The sequence below is a fragment of the Geotrypetes seraphini genome, chromosome 14 (genome assembly GCF_902459505.1).
Source record: "Geotrypetes seraphini chromosome 14, aGeoSer1.1, whole genome shotgun sequence".
Taxonomy (NCBI): Eukaryota; Metazoa; Chordata; class Amphibia; order Gymnophiona; family Dermophiidae; genus Geotrypetes; species Geotrypetes seraphini.
In genome coordinates, this window is record NC_047097.1 from 14,678,325 (window position 1) to 14,697,641 (window position 19,317).

Consider the following 19,317-nt stretch of genomic DNA (forward strand, 5'->3'; position numbering starts at 1 on the left):
TATTTTCAACTTAGTGATCAAAATGTGTCCGTTTTGAAAATTTATATCTGCTGTCTATATTTTGCACTATGGCCCCCTTTTACTAAACCGCAATAGAGTTTTTTAGCGCAGGGAGCCTATGAGCGTCGAGAGCAGCGTGGGGCATTCAGCGCAGCTCCCTACGCTAAAAACCGCTATCGCAGTTTAGTAAAAAGGGAGGGGGAATATTTGTCTATTTTTGTATAGTTGTTACTGAGGTGACATTGCATAAAGTCATCTGCCTTGACCTCTTTGAAAACCCGCGGAATATAAATGATAATTAACATTTTCTCTGCGTACAGCGTGCTTTGTGTTTTTAAAATTTTATTGTTGGTAGATCATTTTGACTTGGCCACAAAGGTAAGGGGGAGGGAGGGAGGGGAACTGCTGAAAGACATCTAGTAATCCTTGCAGGCTTGACTGCAGGGAATTATTTTTGTAAAATCATGTTTTGTTATGTGACTGGCATTATCTAGACTTTAATTTCTATGAATGAATAGAATGAAAATGATATAAAATTACTTGCTTGTTTTTATGTGCGTGCGCTGAAGGAAAGTGGAGAGAGAGTGGGCTGAGGATGCTGAAGGGAAATGGGGAAGAGAGTGGGGAGAAGACGCTGATTTATAAATTGACAATTGTACAGAATATTGTTTCTTTTTATACTTTAATATAAACAATTCAAGGCTTGTGTGGATGGAATCAGGTGGTTTGCGGGGATGGGGACCGAGCTTACGGGGATTAGTCCAATAAAATGGTATTTTTTTATTTCTCATTATTTGTTTTATTTTTATTTGTTAATTTATAAAGTGGTGATTGTTATGTATCAGGTTTTTCAAATTTACATCTACTGTCTTTATATTTTGCACTGTATTAGAGGACATGTGTTACTGTTTTTTGTGGTGTTGCATTGTATCCAGGGTCTGGTTTCTTGGCGGATCAGTTTAACTTTTGTCTACATATTTCTATTTTTAGTTTGTGATTATTCCATTTTGGGCGAGGGTGTATCTCTGTTCTGTGTGTTCTGAAAAAGACATAGTTTTCAGTTGGCATTGACTACAGGACCAATTGACTGTGCGGGATCTGGCTTGTTTAGTTTTACAATGTATGTGTTGGTGTTCTAGTGCTCACTGCAATGTTTAAGATGCTGCCTTTTCCTAGGTACACTCTTGTGGTGCGATATGTAGATTGGTACTAAAAATCATATTTTTCATATAGATGGGGGGGGGGTGTCAAAAAATGATGGGCCCCGGGTGCCACATACCCTAGGTACGCCACTGGTAACCGACGAAGGACATAGGAGAACCCACAAATTGTTCACGCATCCCCCAATCAGAGATATCAAACGAAAAAAACTGTACGATGGCCTTCTAGCCTCACAAGCAGCAAAACTAGACTACCAACTCTCCAATTTACTGATAACAACCCCAGACTACAAATCGTTCAGAAAAGAAATAAAAAACATGCTATTCAATAAGTCCCAATTCTCTGAAGCAACCTGCTCTACTCTTCAATTCCTCTGGAAATAGCCAGATAACTCCTTTTGTAATCCGCCTTGAACTGCAAGGTAATGGTGGAATAGAAATCACTAATGTAATGTAATTCCTTGATACAAGATATTGCAGTAGTCAATGTTGGAAATAACAAGGGAGTGAATTAGAATATTGATGGAGGGGGATCTAATAAAGAAAGAATCCCCTGAAACCCACGGGGACCTCCTCTTACCTTTATCATCAAGGCTGGCCAGAGGGATACCTACTCTCTCTGGCCAGCAGGCTTGCCTCTTCAGAATGGCAGGCCTTCCCCTTACCGGTGCATCCTTGGATGCACCGGGGAGGGGCCTAAGACCCCATAGGAGGGGTTTTAGACATGTGGGCCAACCAGAGTGTTAGGCCTCCTTCCCAGTGCATTCTGGGATGCACTGGGAGTGGCCTAAGACTCTGATTGGCCAGATACCTAAAGCCACTCCCATGAAATGCACTAGGAAGGAAGCCTAAGTGTCCAGTTGGCCCATTTGTATAAAGCCCCTCACTATTCTGTTTTAAAAGTCAAGAAAACCCTGGCATAAATAGGGTGCGCCTATGGTTCAGGCACCTACTGGCACTAGAGAATGATATGGTGACAAATTTGTCTTCGTCGGAATTCAATTTCCCTGTCCCCGTGAGTTTTGTTACTGTCTCTGCCTCATTCCTGTAAGCTCTGCTTTAACCACACAAGCCTCGAACACTTGTGATTTTAAAGTGTTTGAGGCTTGTGCAGATGAGGATGGAGCTTGCAGGGAGAGAAAAAGAACTTGAAGGGACGGGAAAATGAGTTCCTGAGGGCACAGGGAAAAATTTGGCCCTGTGTCATTCTCTAACTGACACCTAAGTCCACTTTAAGTGCCACTAGGCATGATTCTATAAATAGTGCTTAAATTAAGATTGGCATGCTTTCATGTGCTACGTTCCTCGGCACCATTTATAGAATCAGGGCCTTAAAGCTCAATGTTCAAAGCAATTTAACCATCCAGAAACAGCTCCTGACGAGTGCTGTTGAATATCAACACAGACTGCTAAACTGAAAGTCATCTATTTTATGGGCAGTCCAGGGGCAGAGTTGTTACTTATGTGGTTAAGTGCCAATATTCAGCACTTAACCACCTAATTTAAGTGACCGAATTGAATCGCATAAAACTCAGTCCTATCTTTATGCAGAGTCGCTTAAGTGGTAAAATATTGCACTTAGACGCAGAAGAGAGAGCCTACTCCAAATTCTTTAAATGGTGTCCTGAAATTAGGTGATGGTAGGCATCCTACTGTCGTCTATAACAAACCAATTGGGACACATTAAAAAAAAAAAGAAAAATGCAGGTGCCATTCGTAGGTGCCGATCTCATGCCTACAGAGGCGTATAGAGATGCCTAAGGCCGGCATGGTTTACACCAGAAGTGGCCTTGCGCATTTGTAGGCGTTCCTGTGCACTTCTGTAGACATGAGAATGTAGGCCTTTAAAATGCTGGCCTACTTTGAAGGTGCCCATGGTACAAAATGGATATGATTCTGGATGTGGTGCCTGCTGGTGTCTGGCACGCAGCAAGGGCAAGTTTTGCAGGCATCGCTGCCAGAATTGGGCCCATCATGTTCACTGCTGCTGGCTGAATATCTATCCCTTAATTTTAGCCTGTTCAATAGCAGTCCTTAACTAAATAGCAGAGGTGGCAGTCAATGGTCAATACCTATACTCAGTGTTGATGATTATGTATATAGAGGTGGTAAATAAACGTTTTACGCTGCTGCTGACATTTAAAGCAAGCTGTTTATCACCACTACTAAAAAAAATAATCCCCCATGAATTTTTGGTAGGATAAAATGTAAATATGTTTGTTCTAAATATGACAATAGTATGGCTTATAACATTACAGAGGATGGATGCAAGTGATTAAGTGCATAAGCCAAGCAACATAGTATGCGAACATGAACAACTAATCAACCAATTGGAAAGGCTAATAATTTATTACTTAATCTTTACGGCGATGGACTTGCAATCAGATCCACATTTTAAACAATACCATTAAATAATTCCCTTGTAGATCTTAGTGTTGGCACTTCATCGGAACATTGACTTGTCCAAAGACCAAAGTGGTAAAAAATAATTAGTCCACGTCTCCCCAACATAGCTTGCAAACAGAGTACTTAGGTACTTGCAGACACTGAAGATATTTAAATACACATTCCCACTGGTTTGCACATGCATGCACTATTCAAAACAACAACACCGTGCCAATGGAGTTATGTTCCTGTTGACAATGGGGTTTGTTCCTTTCTGGTTGTTACGATTGGGGTTTTTTTTTTTTAGATTTCTTCGCTTGATCTTGTATCAGATTTAAGTCTCACAAATTCTTTAGCAACCTCGTCGTTGCTCCTCTGAGAAAGTATTCTGAGTATTGTCAGTCCAGTCTCATCCATGAAGATGTTTTTCCATAGAGGGTACCAAGAGGAACAGCTACCTTTCTCTGCCATGCTCTGCAGCTGGATGACTGTCATGCCTATAATGCGATCCTCCCGGGCAAAGCAGTAATCCTTCACAGACAGGTGAATTTCATAGGCTCCTGGGCTCTCTTCATTACTCAGAATGCTACATGGATTTAAAATATGCATTAAGTACAGGGACTTTTATTGAAATTCCTCCAAGAACTTTCAATCTCATATAGACCTGCTAAAAACTGTAATATACTCTTTAGGAATATTACGCAGTTTTATAAATGCAGTGCCATTGACTTAAAACTCCCCTTTTTACTAAGCCGCAATAGAGTTTTCTACTGTGGCCTGGAGTGCTAAATGCTCCGACGCTGCTCCAGGCTATGGTAGAAACCTGTACCCACAGCTTAGTAAAAGCAGGCCATAGTTTTTCCAATTTCTAAACTAGGGATTCTCTGTAGTATGTTCCATAGTTTACTGAATCATTGGCCATATTTCCTTATTCTACTTTTGAATCCATCCTTTAGCCTCACACCCTTGCTCTAGGATGTACTTTCCACTACACATGCAGTCCCTGGGTTAAGAACGAGTTCTGTTTTTCAAACCGTTCTTAAGTTGAATTTGTATGTAACTCAGATCCTGTACAGTACATAGTCTATAAAAATATTAAACATTAAAGAAACAGTCCTCCAAAATAAAGTACTATAGTTTAAATATAAAAGATAGGAGGTTTAAACTTATTTTTGTTCTTCACTGTTCCTTCTCAACTACCACAATCAACATTTCTCCCTCATCTCTCTCTTCTCCATGCATTTGTACCTCATGTATATATTTCTCTTTTCTTGCAGGTACATATTTAAGTCCTTAAGTATCACTTCAGGTTACTTATGTGACAGACTGTGTACTAGTTTGGAAGAATTGTTCTGGACCTTCTCCTTTGTTCATATCCAAGATCAAATCCAACAATATCATACTGCAGCACTTGCTGATTATTTCATATCTTTATAAATCACAGAGTAATAATTTTCTATCAAAAAGAAATTCACCCAACAGGATCTATTCACAATAGCTGCTATGAATTCCCCTTTCTTTGTTCTTTTTATAAAAACTTCTTTTTTTGAATTGCATATGAAACAAAAAGTTCTTCCCTGCAGCCAGCATGACCTCTGTCCTGCAGTTACAGAATGACCCCCTTAGTTCTAAGTTAGAGCCACAAGGTAGCAACACGAGATTCTCTTTCCAAAACAGGAGGTAGCAGTGATACCATGAGCAGCAGAGAACCTACCAGTGGTGTTGTAAGGGGGGGAGGGGTGGTGTCTTGGTGAAGGCACATTCACCAGTCCCCCTCTCTGCCTCCCCTGACACACGTGCGCGCTGCTTCTCTTCCCCCGTACTTCTGTAATGTTCCTGGCGCGAGCAGTAACTCCCAAGCTGCTGTCGCACCAGCGTTTGTTCTTCCTCTGACACACTTCCTGGACTGGACGCTGGTGCGACAGCAGCTTGGGGGTTGCTGCTCATGCCAGGAATGTTACAGAGGGACAGGGGATAGGAAGCAGTGCACGGGCAGGGAAGGGGGTACTACCGTCCTGGGCACCACTCACCCTCGTTACACCATTGGAACCTACTGCTTGGAGTGTTGCTGTACTTCTGTGTATTGCATCCCAAGCATTATGGCCCTGATTCTATAAAAAGTGCCTACTGTTAGGCATGCCTAGCTGATCTAGGCACTTAATTTAATTGGTTAAGTCAGGGCTGTTAATTGAACAGCCCACCATTAAAAAACAATTAAAAAAATTAATTTTTGGATAGGTGCCAAACTCAGTAGGTCCCCTGTTGGTGTTTACATTGAGGTGGCTACTAGCACCTACCCAAAAAGTAGGCATGGCTAGGAGCAGAATTTGGGTGTGAATTGCCTTAGGCACCAGTAAATTAGGCCAAGAAAATCCTGGCCTAATATACTGGCGCCCAACACTTAAGTTGAGTTACGTGCTGCTAGGCGCGATTCTACAAATGGCACCCAGCAGCTGATTGACAACAGCACTGAGTGGCACCTAGCTGCTGGACACTGTTCATGGAAACAGGGCCTATGAGGGTAATTCAGTAACAGGACATCGATACGATACTTTTTCTATAAAGAAAAGTAAGGCCTGGCTTTTCCAAATGACACCATTCTCGGCGGCCACCTTAAAAGAGGCTGCTGATCACATGCCAATCATATGACACTGCCGTTTAGAGAATTGCACCGCCAGAAAAGGTAGGCACCGGAAATGTAGGTCAGGGTTTTCCAGGCCTACATTTCCAGTACCTATCTTTGATGTGAATCATGCCTCCATGGGCACTTTAGGCCGCCTAATGCCACTTCCAGCATTAGCCACGACCACAGTGGCATTAGGCAGCCTAAAGTATCTACAGAGGCATGATTCCGGTGTCATTTTTTACTGAGGTCGTGTGCTGGTTACAAAATTCAGGCCTCTGATTGTAACCACAGAAAAGCAGTATATCAAGTCCCATCCAAAAAAAGTTTCATATGCAAATAATTTTGATGGCACTTACAAGTGAAAGACTTCGTTGTATTTTGGTGACCAGGTGTTGTTCTTTGTCTTGGTACCAAACTTTCTTTTCTTATCGCTGAGATTTGGACCCAGGATGTAAACTTCCACAAAAGGTCGGAACATAGCAGTAGTTTGCCAGTTCAAGTCATTAATTGCCACAACTATGTTAAACAGAAAAAAAAATATGCAATTTTAACACCTGCATTTGTAGGCTGACCCATGGCTTAGGCATCGTATATAATGTGCTACTTTCCAGGAAATCTGGGTTCAGGTTCTATGCCTTAAGCCTGGAAGCACCATGGATACAGTGCACACAGGATCTGGGAAGAAGGGAAGATGGTTGCTGATAATGTGGTGGCTCTTGTCAGCTAAAGAATGACTTAGAAGTTATACCTTGGAAAAGATGTCCCTTAAATTTTTAAGGTGGCAAGGGATCCCCAGCGTTGGACAGGTGTACTTTCTTCAGAAGGCAGTTTGAAGATAGTTAATGAAAAAAGGGAAAAGACAGACAACACACAAAACCTGCATAATATTTTTCAGGAAGAAAACTCAAGAGAATGATTTTTAATGGAGAAGTACTATGCAAATTCTGAGCAGCACTTACTTGGATTGTGCCACTGACTATGTTGCCATTTGTTTTAATTATTGCCTCTTAGATATTATGGGGACAATCAATGTTTAGTCCATGGGTAGGGAACTCTGGTCCTCGAGAGCCATATTCCAGTCGGGTTTTCAGGATTTCCCCAGTGAATATGCATGAGATCTATTTGCATGCGCTGCTTCCAATGCATGTTCATTGGGGAAATCCTGAAAACCCGACTGGAATACGGCTCTCGAGGACCGGAGTTCCCTACCCCTGCTGTAGTCAGTATTTTTAACATGCTGACTGCCAATGGCTGAATTAGACCTGGATATCCAGTGCCAGGCCAATCCGGGTACCAATACTTAATATTAGGGACTTTTGCGGCCTCTGGAAATTGAGTCTGGCTGATACTCATTGCCCAGAAAAGTAACTGGGCAGAGTTCGGATCGCTGTTTCTGCAGTCCTCCTTCCCTGGTTAGATATCCAGGCACAGGCACTGAATATTAGTAGTGTTCTGATAAAGTCTATGTCTGCCCTGGCATTAACCACATAATGCTGCAGCAGTCAGAGTTGATATTCAGCAGCATTCTCCAGTTAAGAGCCATTCCATAATAGCACCCGAGCCAGTTAGTGCTTATTAGCTGGGCAGAAGCCTTTCCAACCTGATTAAATAGTGCCGAGTATCAACCCTTCCTATTTTTAGTGCAGGATTGCGACAAGTCTAAGAAAACTGCAAGACAAATGGTTTGCAGGATCTAATATGGGTATAAAAAAGAGCAGACTGTAGGAAATTTGTAGACCTTATTCACTATTTTAGCTCCCAGGTTTTATACTATTACTACTATCCATTCAGTCGTGACCAACCCTTGGATACTCTGTAGGCCTTTCCTCACCATGCTTCCCTGTTTTCCACAGCTTCTTTCAATTGCTTGATGTTCATTCCCATGTCATGTTCCTCAAAACATCTAAACTCGGATTTACGAGATGTTATACTGAAAATGCCCCTCTATATCTTCTGAAGTAATATTTTTTTATTCTTTTCTTTATGACCCCCCTTTCATCAAGCCGCGTTAGGGTTTTATTTATCACCGACTGCTGCAGTAAAAACTCCGACACTTATAGAATTCCTATGAGCATCAGAGCTTTTACTGCAGCGGCCAGCGATAAAAAAACCCTAACACGGCTTGATAAAAGGGGGCCTATATGTTTTAATAATAGATATAGCTGTATTGCTTAAAGCAAGTTTGTTCTTGTATAAGTATTTTGAAATTCTATACATAAAAAATAAAAATGTTAGAAATTATCGGTAGTGTCGGACTCACTTTTTACAGTCACTTTATGTTCACCAGTTCCAGGATGCGTGAAGAGGTCCACCTGAACTGATATTTCACCCACTGAGGTATTGGTGCTCTTACCTAAAAAAAATAAATAGCAACATTTACAAAAAATGATTTAATCTTCATAATCTGTCTGTAGACTCTAGAAACTGGAAATACTATCCTATATAATAAAACCCTAGCCGTGCATGCACACTCTTAACTGTGTGCTTCCATGATCCATAGGTCTGTGGCCGCAGGAGTGCGCATGCGCGCCTAGCTGTGACAGTGGCCGGCAGAGAATCTGTACGCGGGCCTCCCTGCTCTTCAGCTCCTCCAGGCAGTGGCAGACCAAACAGGACCCGATCAGGGACCAGGAAAAATTGTACCACACTAGCGGAACCCAAGGTAATCTTCTGACTGAAGTTATTTTTAAGTTCTGAGCCGCACCTGCATCGGAGAAGGCTTCCGACGCAGGCAGGGATCGTGAGAGAAGCCGCTGCCGCGGCTTAGAACTTAAAAATAACTTCGGCCAGAACTAAGGGAGTCAAGGCCCCAATTGTAACGGTCAGCAACAGAACATTGGGGATTGCTCGCGATCCCAGCCCACTAGCCTGCAAAACAGCTTCCCACGAGGAAATAAGAAAACGGCCCCACACTCACAGACCCCAAGGTGGCAAGGAGACCACGATCACTGTAAGCGAGAGTTCGGGGCATTAGCGAGCAGGGTTGCCATGGAAATCCAGCCGGCATAACAAAAATTATGCAGTCGCAAGGGTCAGTGAAAGGGGATCAGGAGCGACATGCACAGTAGGGGCTTAGAGGGCAAGAGAGCTGCAGTTGGAGAGACTGAGGAAGGGAATGTTCAGATAAAGAACGGAAACTGAAGAAGGAATTTAAAAAAAAAAAAAAAAAGAAGAGACACCTAAACACAGGATCAGGAGCAGGGAGAAAAAGTGAGGCAGTAATGTTACAGCTGGAGAGTGCAAAGTGAGGAAGAAAGCAGAGACAGCGCTACACAGGGAAATGGAGGGGGAGAGAGACAGAAAGAAAAAGACACAGACATATATTCTAGCACCCGTTAATGTAACGGGCTTAACAACTAGTATTCTAATATTAGCAATTACTGGAGCATGAGATTGTATGAGACTGGTGAATCACTAGGAAAGGGAATCCCACATGTAGAACAGTAAATAATGCAGTGCATTCAATTTATAATGAGCATTATTGTACAATACTGCAATGCATTATTTTGTGGGCTTCCTCAGAAGTCATTAAAGGCATTGCATATAGCTCAAAATTCCACGGCATGTGTTATTGGGAATTTGCTATGAACAGCTCACATCTCCCCACTGTTAGTTGAATTGCATTGGCTTCCAGTATTGTGAAGGATCCAGTTTAAACGTTTGGTGCTGGTGTACAGGGTGGTACACCATGATCTGCCTGCTGTTGTGTCTAATCTTGTGGTTGCTTATACTCCTGTGAGAAGTCTGCATTCGTAGGCTCAACAATTGCTAGTGGTACTTTCAATGTCAGATGCATATGGTGTCAGTGAAGTTGCGATCATTTATTTCTTTATTTTGTTTTCTATCCCATTCTCCCCCAAGGAGCTCAGAACAGGTTACAGGTTAAATATACATAATATACAGTTAACAGGTTACGATTTGCCATAATTACAGTTCAAGTTTATGGTACAAGTTTTATCCTAACATGACATAGTAGGGGTTGTGGAATGCCTTGCTAGTCTCAATTCGTCATGCATCTTCACTTGTGCAGATTCATAAGCAACTGAAGGCAAATTTGTTTCAAAGGGCATTTGCGTTTTGAGCAGTGGGTGAAAGGGTTCTATGGAAGTGTGTGTAATACTGTATGTACAAATCTCTGTAATACTGGATGATGTAATGGGTAAATTTAACAAATTTAATAGTAGCAAATTGCCTGGGCCAGATGGTATACATCTCAGAGTGCTGATAGAATTGAAAAATGAATTTACAGAGCTATTAGTAATTTGTAATTTTCTTTAAAAAACAGCATTGTACTGGAAGACTAGAGGGTGGCCAACGTGAAACAGATTTTTTAAAAGAGTTCCAGAGGTGATCCAGGAAATTATAGACTGGTGAGTCTGACGTTGGTGCTGGGCAAAAAGGTAGAGACTATTATAAAGAATATAATGACAGAATATATACGTAAGCATGGATTAGGTAGCATTTAATCAAATATCAGAGTTCATAGAAAAAACTAACATTTTACACCCAAATCAAACAGGCTTTAGACAGCATCACTCTACTGAACATTCATTGATCGGCATGTCCACCTCCATACTTTACTTTCTGGATCATCATACATCTGTCCTTCTGATCTCTATTGATCTTTCATTGGCATTTGACACAATTGACCACAACCTTCTTATAGACAGACTGCAGTCTATTGGCATTACGGATCAGGTTCTTCTTTGGTTTAAATTTTACTTTGAAAATCGCTCTTCAATATACAACAATACAACTTCCGAAAGTTTCTCGGCAACATATGGTATTCCACAAGGGTCCATTCTTTCACCATTTTTGTTTAATATTTTTCTTGTACCCCTGATGACTCTGTGCCAATCCATTGGCTTTACTGTATTTGCTTACGCAGATGATATTCAGCTTTCACATCCACTTGATCCCAATAACTCTCTTGAAACGACAGCAATTAATAAGAAACTTGAACAGATTCACCAGTGGCTTGACGCTAACAGATTAGCTCTTAATGTTAATAAATCAAATGTCATGTTCTTTCCCTGGAAAGAAAGTTCTAAACTCATTTATCCAATCTCTATTAAGGGTACCACTTTACAGTTGATAAGTAGCATTAAGATCTTAGGGGTTATCTTTGACGATAAATTAACCTATCATGATCACATTAGTAACATTGTTAAATAAACTTTTTACAGACTTCGTCAAATCCATTCAGTTTCAAAATTTCTATGCCCAAAGTCTAACATATTAATTCATTCCTTGGTTATTTCAAAAATTGATTATTGTAATGCCCTATTTAAGGGAATAGCCCAAAATGAAATCAGACGTCTACAGATCATCCAAAATGTCTCAATTAAACTTATAATGAAAGCTAAGAAATTCAATCACGTGACTCCTCTTCTTAAGAAAGCGCACTGGCTCACAGTTGCGCACTGTATCTAATATAATAAAACCCTAAGCCGCACATGCGCACTCCCACCTGCGTGCTCCCATTTTCTGTGAGCAGTAGGGCACCGCAGGTAGGAGTGCGCATGCGTGCAAATCTCTCTCTTTTTCTCTTCCCCCCCCCCCCGAGGTGGATGTCAGTCGCGGCGGATGTCGGCAGCTGCAGACCGTGGCGGCTGTCAGCGGCTGCAGGCCGCGGCGGCTGTTGGCGGCTGCGGCGACGGAGCATGGAGCCACCAGCAGCGGGTGATGGTACTGAGTGTAGGAGGGGCAGGAGAAGCTAGACTTAGAGGAAAAAATGATGATGCACAGGGAAATGGAGGGAGAGGGAATGCTGCGGCTGCTGCACAGGGAAGTAGGGAAGGAGATAGGAAGAAAGACACAGGGATAGGGGCAGGGAGAGAGACAGAAAGACAGACAGACAAAGGGGGCCAGGGATGGAGAGAGACAGAAAGAAAGACAGTGGGAGGAAGAGAGACAGAAAGAAAAAGACAGGGGTAGGGAGAGAAACAGAAAGAGAGACAGACATATATTCTAGCACCAGCGGGAGGAAGGGAGACAGAAAGAAAAGAAGAAAGGGACAGGGAGAGACACAGAAAGACAGACAAAGGGGGCCAGGGAGAGAGACAGACAGAAAGAACGCGGGACAGAGAGAGAGAGACAAAAATAAAGACAGACAGACATATATTCTAGCACCCGTTAATGTAATGGGCTAAAATACTAGTAATGTATAAATTAAGTCTGCTTACTTTAAAATCTTTGCTATACAAAACTCCGGCTTTCATTTATAAATCATTGATTCCCTATATCTCAACTAGACTATGATCAACATTTACTAGCCCCTCAAACATGGAATTCCCTCCCTATTTATTTAAGGTAAGAACACAATTTAGATAAATTTAAGAGCAAACGAAAAAGCTTTCTTTTTAAAGATGCATTTAATATTTAGAAAGCTTGACTAGGAGTTTCATTCCAATTCCATAATCTCTCCCTTCCTATTGTTTTTTTACCATAATTGTCTTCTCTCCTATTAACAAATCTAATCTAATCTAAACCTTAGGTTTGTATACCGCATCATCTCTACAAATGTATTTCTTTTCCCATCCTTTCCTTTTGTTGTAATATGTTTGTAAAGTTAGTCTCCAATATGTTTTGTAAGATTTAGTTCTTTGTTTGTTTTGTTGCCCCTTAAACTTTGTAATTTTACTGATATGTTCATCGTTTAGAATTTTGAATAGGCGATCAATCAAATTTACAATAAACTTGAAACTTGATTAATGAGAGAAAGCCATTCGATCTATCAGCAGCATTTGATGTTGTTCATCATGATATTATGATTCAGTTATTATCAGACATTGGTTTAGACTAGTGGTCTCAAACTCAAACTCTTTGCAGGGCCATATTTTGGATTTGTAGAAAAAATGGTTAATGTCTTATTAAAGAAATGTCAATGTTGCATGAGGTAAAACTTTTTATAGTTTATAAATCTTTCCTTTAACTATAAAGAGTTTTACCTCATGCAACATTGTCATTTCTTTAATAAGACATTAACCATTTTTCTGCGGCCCTCACAGTTAAAGTTTAATATCTTTCCTTTCTCAAAACTGACACATTTCAATCACTATATTGAAAATAAAATCATTTGTTGTCTAGTGACTTTATTTTTCTGTGTTTTTAACTGTTTCCATGGCCTTCCTGTCCATTGACTGTTTTTCTCTCCGTCTTCACTTTCTGCCTTGCATCCATCTTTGGCATTAATTTAACATTCAATTTTTACATTTTTCTGCTTTCTTCTCAAAATCTACTTATCTATGTATTCCCTTCCCTTCCTATCTCTCTCTCCTTCCCTTCCTATTTTCATGGTCTGACATCTCTCTCCTTCCCCACAGTGTAACATTTCTCTTTCCCATTCTCCTTTCTGCCCCCTGTAGTCCATCTCCCTTCCCTTCCTCCTTACTGCCCCCCCTCCCAGTCCAACATTTCTCTCCACTTTCCACCAGTCCAACATTTTTTTTCTCTCTTCATCCTGCATCCTTCTCCTCCGGTCCTCCTTCCCTCCCCCAACATCTCTCTCTCCTCCTCCATGAGTCTAACTTTTCACTCTGCCCTCTCCCCCTTCCCCATTGTAACATTTCTCCTTCCCTCCTTTCAGTCCTCCCCATCCAACTCGCCCTCTCTATGAGTCCAACACTTTCTGCCTCCTCTACACTTTCTCTCTCTATTCTTGCCTCTTCCCTCGAGTGGCATCCCTCCTTCCCATCCCCCAACCCAACATGCTCTCTCCCCATGCACCATCTCACCCTCCCCTCCACATTTCCTTTCCCTCCTTTTCTGCCAGGTCCAGCAGCATCTCTTCTCCTTTCCTTTTACCTCCCCCCTGTCCAGCAATATCCCTGCCCTCCTCCCTCCGTGTACTTCTACACCAGGGCCCCCCTGAAGGCCTGGCCCCTCCCAAAGGTCTGCATTTTCCCCCCTTCTTTGCAGCATCCTCCAACTTCCCCCCGGCCTCCCGGTCTTAGTTTTTGCTAATTACTGCAGCCTGCAGAGAGGATTGCTGGTGCTGTAGTGATCCTTGCAGGCTGCCATCGACCTCCGCAGCGCGGACCTGCCCCTCCTCTGATGTCGGAGCAGAGCACTGGCGATCCTCTCAACAGACTGCTGTAATTATCTGACGATAAGAGTGGGAGGCCAGGGGGGAAGCCGGAGGATGTTGCAAAAAGTGGGCAGCACTAGTACAGAGCGCAGTCCACAAAATAGTACCTGGTGGGCCGTGAGTTTGAGACTGCTGGTTTAGACCATAAAGTATTAAATTGGTTCAAAGGATTTTTGACTTTACGATCTTATAAAGTGTATGCTGAGGGAAAAATCATCATTTATTTGGAAATCAGATTGTAGGGTACCTCAAGGTTTACCGCTGTCTCCAATTTTATTTAACATCTACATGACTACTTTAAAGAAACTTTAGTTACTTTCTATTGAGTCTATTTTTATTTACGCAAACGATATCTTAATTTTGTTAGAAATTGATCCTTCATTAACAAATTTATCCAGGGATATTAATTCTTGTATCCACAGACTTCAAATATCGGCTTATTTAGTGCAGATGAAACTTAATACAGCAAAGACGAAACTTCTATGGCTTGGCCCAAAAACTGAATGATTATCTCCTTCAGTGATACTGTCATCGGGTAACATTTTGACTATTCAATTCTCATCTAAAATATTAGGGTTTTTCTTAGACTCTTCTTTGTCTATGTTTAGTCAGATAAATCTATCAAAAAAAGTGGAACGAATTATGCTCGTAAACCAAGGTTCCACTGTTTTGTAAACCGAGTCGAGCCCTATCGTAGGGATGACCCGTTATAAAAACCTAAAGGTTGGATTGGATTGAAAAGCCAACATGGTTTTAGTTAAGGGAAATCTTGCCTCACAATCTACTGCATTTCTTTGAAGGGGTGAATGAACATGTGGCTAATGGTAAACTGTATTAGTTTCTTAGATATTCAGATCTCTTTAACATCGGGTCGATTTCAGTCAACTATATTTAGGAAAAATACTGATAGGAATTCGATACTCCACTACAGAAGCTTCCACCCGAAACGGCTTAAAGATAGTATTCCTAATAGTCAATTCCTGAGGTTGAAGCGTTTATGTTCTTCTCCTATTGAATACAAATCTCAAGCAGCAGTCATGAGTCAACGTTTTCACAATAGGGGTTATCCTAATCACTGTATCAAACTTGCCCATAAGAGAGCCAATAATGCTAATCGTGACTGGCTAAGAACAAGTCTAATCAGATCAATCCAAGAATGACTTGTGTTTTACCTTTTTCGAGCAAAACTTCACATATTCAGAAAATCATACACAAACTCTGGAACATATTGAATTTTCATCCTGTGTTTTCAGAGGTTCCTATGTTTGCACATAAAAGGAGTAAAAACTTAGGAGAATATTTCAATAATAACTTTATTGATCAAGATAACATCACTAATAGAGGACACACTTATTGTGGTAAATGCAAATATTGTAGCCATTGTTTAATCATTGACCACATAGTAATACCGAATATAAATAAAACTTATTATTTACGTTGTTATTCAGATTGCAATACTTCTCAAGTCATATATGCAATCTTTTGTCCTTGTAACATGATATATATAGGGCAAACTAAAAGAGCTATTAAATTGAGAATAGCAGAACATCTGAGTAGTATACGTAATAACAAATCTGAAGCTCCTTTAACTGATCACTGGCAATCAGTTGGTCACTCATTAAATGATCTGAAGTTCTGTGTAATCAGACAATTTAATTTCAACAGACAGGGTGACATTTCTCACACTTTAATATATCATGAACAACGTTTAATTTTTTCTTGGAGAACAGTAATACCTAATGGCCTTAACAAGGAAATAGAATGGACCATCAGATAGTTGCTAATTTTCTGTTTTCCACATTAAAATCAGTGAATCAGTTTGACGTTGTTCATTACGTGATTGCTTGACGTTCACATATACGATCACGTTGTTTCAAGTCTTTATGTGTAGATCCTTTGGCGGCGAGTTCCCTCTGGTGGGAAGTCCGAGGGTAATTTCAATTTTGAGTTTTTAGAATGTTCTTTATATTTGATAATTTTTGATTACTGCATTATAAGATGTTTTATGCATTCGTTTATTTTTAGTTCATACTTTTTCCTCCTGATGAAGCAACCCGTGGTGAAACATGATCGGTGTTGAGGAAATATTGGATGTTTATTTCACTTCACGCAGAGGAGTTTAGGACATTTGGTTATTTTGTTTTAAGATGAGCAGATTTTCTTGTTTTTGACAATTCACGATTTTGTTATTACTTCAAAACCAACTATACAACTATGGAATTATCCAGTATAAGATCATCAGCATCTGCTATACCTAATAATATGTATATTCCTTTTTTCATCTTGTGAGGACTGCTTAATTGATCCTGGACTTTATACCTTTTCATTTGGAAACTAACATCATCAAGATTCAGCTAAGTACTTTATATATTTTTTCAATCATTGTTCTGTTACTACTAGCTAATTAGGTTAATCCAGTTTCAACAAGAGCTAATAAGGATGGTAGGCAGGTGAGTGCAATGATGTAGAAGTCATACATCTTCATTCTACAAACCTGTTGGTTTTGAATAAGATAGCACACTGAGCACTCTCAATTTTAATAATAATATTTCATTGTTTATTTTGATTAGATTATACATTATTGAATTCATATTTTTTGATAATGGTAAACTGGTTCATATTGTGTATTTGGATTTTCTAAAGGCATTTGACAAAGTACCTCATGAAAGACTTTTGTGGAAATTAGAAAATCATGGGATAGGAGGTAATGTCCTTTTATGAATTGAGAACTGATTGAAAGACATAAAACAGAGAGTGGGTTTAAATGGTCAATATTCTCAATGGAGAAGGGTAGATAGTGATTCTAATGCACTGATCCAGCTTATATTTTGAGTGATACAATTTCTAGCTGGTATACGGTTTTGGTTTTGATTAAAAATAATTTTGATTATAAATGGGAATAGCTAGTGAGATAATTAAATTTGCTGATGACACAAAGTTGTTTAAAGTTGTTAAATCGCAAGAGGACTGTGAAAAATTGCAAGAGGACCTAACCTTGTGAGACTGGAAGACTGGGCGTCAAAATGGCAGTTGACATTTAATGTGAGCAAGTGCAAAGTGATGCATGTGGGAAAGAATAACCCGAACTATAGCTATGTGATTCTGGGTTCTGTGTTAGGAGTCACTGCCCAGGAAAAGGTTGAAACCGTCAGCTCAATGTGTGGTGGCTGCTAAAAAAGCAAATAGAATGTTAGGAATTATCAGGAAAGGAATGGAAGACAAAGATGAAAATGTTATAATGCCCTTGTATCTCTCTACACTTCGACTTGGAATACTGTGTGCAGTTCTGGTTGCCGTATCTCAAAAAAAGATATAGTGGAATTAGAAAAGGTACAGAGAAGGGTAACAAAAATGATAAAAGGGATGGGTTGACTTCCCTATGAGAAAAGGCTAAAGCGGCTAGGGCTCTTCAGATTGGAGAAGAGACAGCTCAGGGATGAGATGATAGAGGTCTATAAAATAATGAGTGGAGTGGAAAGGGTAGATGTGAATCGCTCGTTGACTCTTTCCAAAAATACTAGGAGTCTAGGGGACATGCGCTGAAGCTACTAAGTAGTAGATTTAAAACAATCCAGAGAAAAATATTTCTTCAGATGTGTAATTAAACTCTGGAATTCGTTGCCAGAGAATGTGGTGAAATCAGTTAGGTTAGCGGGGTTTAAAAAAGGTTTGGATAATTTCCTAAAAGAGAAGTCCATAGGCCAGTGTCCCGCAAACTTTCTCAAGCTGCGGCACACTAAAGGTAGAGGCCGCAGCTCGAGGCACCTGGAAGTGCTTGGGTGTCACCGTGATGACATCAAGTGCATGTGTGATATCATAGCGACGTCCACGCATGTGCGAAGGCCCTTCAGACAGGCCATGAGACGCTAGTAAGGGGGTGCCAACAGGGAAGAGGGCCAGAGAGGAGAGGTGCTGATGCCAGCTGATTGCCTACAGGACGTGTCTCTCACTACGAGAGGCATCTCCTGTAGACAGTCAGCCAGCGCCTTTCCTCCTCCCCAGTGTGCCGCAACACACCTGAAATATCAGGAGGCGCGGCACACAGTTTGTGATATACTGCCATAGGCCATTATTGAGATGGGTTGGGGAAATCCACTGCTTATTCCAAGGATAAACAGCATAAAATTTGTTGTACTACTTGGGATCTAGCTAGGTACTTGGGACCAGGGTTGGCAACTGCTAGAAATAGGATACTGGGCTTAATGGAACTTTGGTCTGTCCTAGTATGGCAAGTCTTATATTCTTATGTTGTTTTATTGTGGGTACCTTGTATCAAGTTGTGGTAAAGGATTTTAGCGCGAGCCAGTGCAGTAAATGCTCCAATGTGCATAGAATTCCTATGAGTGTCGGAGCACTTACCTCGCTGGCCCGCGCTAAAAACCTCTAGCACAGCTTGATGAAAGGGGTCTATATGTATTATATTGTAGCCTCCATAGATTTTGGGATATGAGGGAAATAAATATTTTAAATAATCAAATAAAATACAATGGCACTGAGAAATAGAAAGCATTGTTAGTTGCAACAGTCAGGCACTTCACTTACAGTAGATACTCTTAGGTTTTTATGGACCTTTTAATTACCTTTTTATTGCTATATTACCTAAGGATGGGGCTATAAACTCAAAACAGAGTTGGCTCCTACAGCAGGGCTTTGTTAAAGTGAACAGTGTTTAAACTAAATTTTCAAATCAGGAGAACCTGCATAATTTCTCTTTCAAAATTAGCTTTAAAAGTATGCAGGCTATATGAAATTACCCCAATTTAGCAGAATTTGGACTAAGAACTTTAAGAACTGGAAAGCATCATTATCATTTGGACAAACTGAGATAGGAAATACACTAGCTGGACAAGTCAGCTGAGTCAGGATAGCTGACTGAAGACTGGGCTGACTTGGGACTCTATAAAGGACGCCTAGCAGTTGATTGACAACTGCGCAGAGTGGCGCCTACAATTTAGGTGCCATTTAAAGAATCTGCCCCTAAGGCCTGGATTCTGTAAGTGGTGGCCTCATTGTCCGCCGACTATAAAATGGCTGCCGATCATGCAATTCTGTTTATA

The 19,317-nt window shown here is 40.7% G+C and overlaps 1 protein-coding gene across 11 annotated transcripts in view; it reads right to left on the reverse strand.

The window, feature by feature from the left end:
- Window positions 1-3,487: 3,487 nt before the first annotated feature.
- Window positions 3,488-19,317, reverse strand: part of UNC13C (unc-13 homolog C) — a 769,821-nt gene continuing 753,991 nt past the window's right edge. For all 11 annotated transcript variants that reach the window (XM_033920485.1, XM_033920487.1, XM_033920488.1 and 8 more), the window contains 3 exons: window positions 8,432-8,524; window positions 6,528-6,687; window positions 3,488-4,131 (listed from right to left, as the gene is read on the reverse strand). In XM_033920485.1, coding sequence (XP_033776376.1) covers window positions 3,849-4,131; window positions 6,528-6,687; window positions 8,432-8,524 — 536 coding nt within the window. In that variant the 3' untranslated portion in view covers window positions 3,488-3,848. The remainder of the gene's footprint in view (window positions 4,132-6,527; window positions 6,688-8,431; window positions 8,525-19,317) is intronic.